This window comes from Penaeus japonicus, unplaced genomic scaffold (genome assembly GCF_977035675.1).
Source record: "Penaeus japonicus unplaced genomic scaffold, GWHDUDI00000001_assembly GWHDUDI00000010, whole genome shotgun sequence".
In the NCBI taxonomy this organism is placed as follows: domain Eukaryota; kingdom Metazoa; phylum Arthropoda; class Malacostraca; order Decapoda; family Penaeidae; genus Penaeus; species Penaeus japonicus.
In genome coordinates, this window is record NW_028234412.1 from 30,843,231 (window position 1) to 30,845,730 (window position 2,500).

The following is a 2,500-nucleotide window of genomic DNA, read 5'->3' on the forward strand; positions in this document are numbered from 1 at the left end:
CCCTCAGCCCCCCTCCCTTACCCCCACCCATAACCCCCCTCCCAACCCCAAAATTATTTCAAGGCCTCATTACTAACTTTAGAAGGAGCTGGGCATGATGTCACGCCTCTCCGTGTGGAGGATGGAGGGCGTAGGGATGGGGGGGAGGAGGGAGGAAAAGAGGGAGGGAAGGAGGGGGGGGGACAGAGCGAGTGTGGGAGAAGAGGAAATACTTAATGAGAAAAGGGAGGGAGGCACGAGAGAGCGCAGGATATACATGAACATGGATCAGGCGTTGGGGTTCAGGCTAGAAGGATTTCAGTGCAAGCGGATGAAAGTGAGGCACAGGATAGAAAAAATACTTGATGAGAGAGGCAAGGATGGGGGACTAGAGAGAGAGAAGAGGACCGCGGATCACGTGTCGGGGCTCAGCGTAGACGGAGGACAGCGTAAATGGGTGAAAGTGAGACGCAATGGAGACTAGGCGAGAGGGCAGAGTCAGAGTGAGTAAAAGTGGTGGCGGAGACAGCGGGAGGGACAGATTGGGAACAGCGCGAGGGATTCGCAGCCGCTTCGGAGGAATGTGTGGGCGGCGAGGGAAGATGCGCGGACGGACCCTCGTGTCGGGGGTTGGGGGTTGGGGGGTGGGGGTGGGGGTGGACTGTTCACCCGAGGGGGGAGGGGGAGGGGAGGGTAGGAGAGCGCAAGGGAAAGATCCCAGCTTGGTTCGTTTCTTGTGACAAGGACTTGGTATACGCCACAGAGGAATAGACTGTGGTTTGACCTGCTGTTTCCCCCATATCATTATCGGTGTAACCCCCAGGAAAAATAGATTTACGCCTTTTCATTTCTGCATATCTCTCTCTCTCTCTCTCTCTCTCTCTCTCTCTCTCTCTCTCTCTCTCTCTCTCTCTCTCTCTCTCTCTCTCTCTCTCTCTCATTGTCCGTCTCCCATTCATTCATTATTCACACCTTTTTTTCTCCCTGCGGCAAAAACGCGGCTGTGTGGTCTCACATTACCGGTTAGCCGACGGGGCCATTTACATTCCTGCGTGTCACCATGTCATTAAAAAGGAAAAAGGAAAAAGAAAAGACAAACTTTCGAGCGGCGTTTGCGTCGGACGTGATCTCGGTCGCCGCCCGCATCACGCCCTCGGTCCCCGCCCGCATCACGCCCTCGGCCGCAGCCTCTTACCTGGATGTTCACCGTCGGGAGGCTCTGGAGATCCTGGAGGTGATGGTGCCTGCGGCGGATAAGCGGTCGGAGTGCGGGGGGCGGTACACGCCGGGTCGAGGCTCCACTCGCTCCAGCTCGTCGCCGCTCAGATCGAGGTCCGCGACCATCTGAAGGATCTCGCGGTCCTTCTTGCTCATGGAGTCCTCGCCGAGACCCGCCAGGGAGCCGTACGACCGAGACCTGTGCTCCTCCCGGATGCTGTAGGAGAAGGCTCTCTCGTTCAGGTGTCCTTTTCTGCCGTAGATGTCCTCGTCGGACTCCTTTTTGCTGCTCTTCTTCTTTTTCTTGTGCTTGGGACGGCCGGTGGTGGCGTACTGCTGCAGGAGGTACTGCTCATGAGGGAAGTGGCCGGGCTGGTAGGAGGCCGTGGGGCTCAGAGGGCGCGTCGAGGGCATATAAATAGGTTCCTCTAGGACGCGGGACGGCGGTCGTCTGCCTGGAGGCCCGTGGGGTCCAGGGGGTCCATAGGCTGCCATAGGCCCAGGCGGAGGCAGCATGGCATGATGAGGGCCCGGCGGGGGCAGCATGTGAGGAGGAGGAGGGCCCTGCATGGGCATCATGTGAGGGGGAGGAGGCGGCATTGGTCCCATTGGAGGGCCCATGGGGGGCACCATGTGAGGAGGCCCGGGGGGCCCATGAGGCCCGTGGGGACCAGGGGGTCCATGTAGTCCTGGCGGTCCGTGGGGTCCATGTGGGCCCGGCGGGCCATGAGGCATGGGTGGCCCGTGTGGGCCAGGGGGGCCGGGGGGGCCCGGGGGACCCTGGACCATGATGAAGGGCGGGGGGCCTCTCATGCCCTTGCTCTTCCTGTCGGAGAGGCTGCTGCTCCCGTGCATGAGGCGAGGGAACTTGCCCTTGCTCTTGGGCGGCGAGGAGTGGCCGTTCATGTGTCTGGGGAGGCTGCCGTTGTGGTGCCTCATGCCGCCGTTGACGACGCTGGCGGGGCGCGTCGGGATGCCGTTGGTCAGCCGACTCATCTCGTCGTCGTCGCGCCGGGACCTATTTTTCGAGTCCTTCTTGGACTTCTTGTCCTTGTCCACTTCCGGGGGCGGCGGCGGGGCCACGGAGGGCATGATCATCTGTCGTGGCCGCGAAGGCCTCGTCCCGCCGGCCGTGCCGTAGAGCGACGACGTGGACCGTGCCGAGCGCATCGTGCCCGAGTTGTATTCCGTGTATATGAGGTCGGTTTCCGTTTTGGAAGGCCCTGCCCACACCTTGTGGTTCTCGTCGCCGTTGTAGATGGAGATTTCGTCCCCGGGCGAGCCCTGCGAGGTCGGCGAGGCA

At 61.2% G+C, this 2,500-nt stretch overlaps 1 protein-coding gene across 1 annotated transcript in view; it reads right to left on the minus strand.

The window, feature by feature from the left end:
• LOC122262147 (uncharacterized) overlaps positions 1-2,500 on the minus strand; it is a 30,389-nt gene that overhangs the window by 27,022 nt on the left and 867 nt on the right. Inside the window, exon 1 of the mRNA XM_043030094.2 lies at positions 1,175-2,500. This exon is cut by the window's right edge and continues 867 nt beyond it. Coding sequence (XP_042886028.1) covers positions 1,183-2,500 — 1,318 coding nt within the window. The 3' untranslated portion in view covers positions 1,175-1,182. The remainder of the gene's footprint in view (positions 1-1,174) is intronic.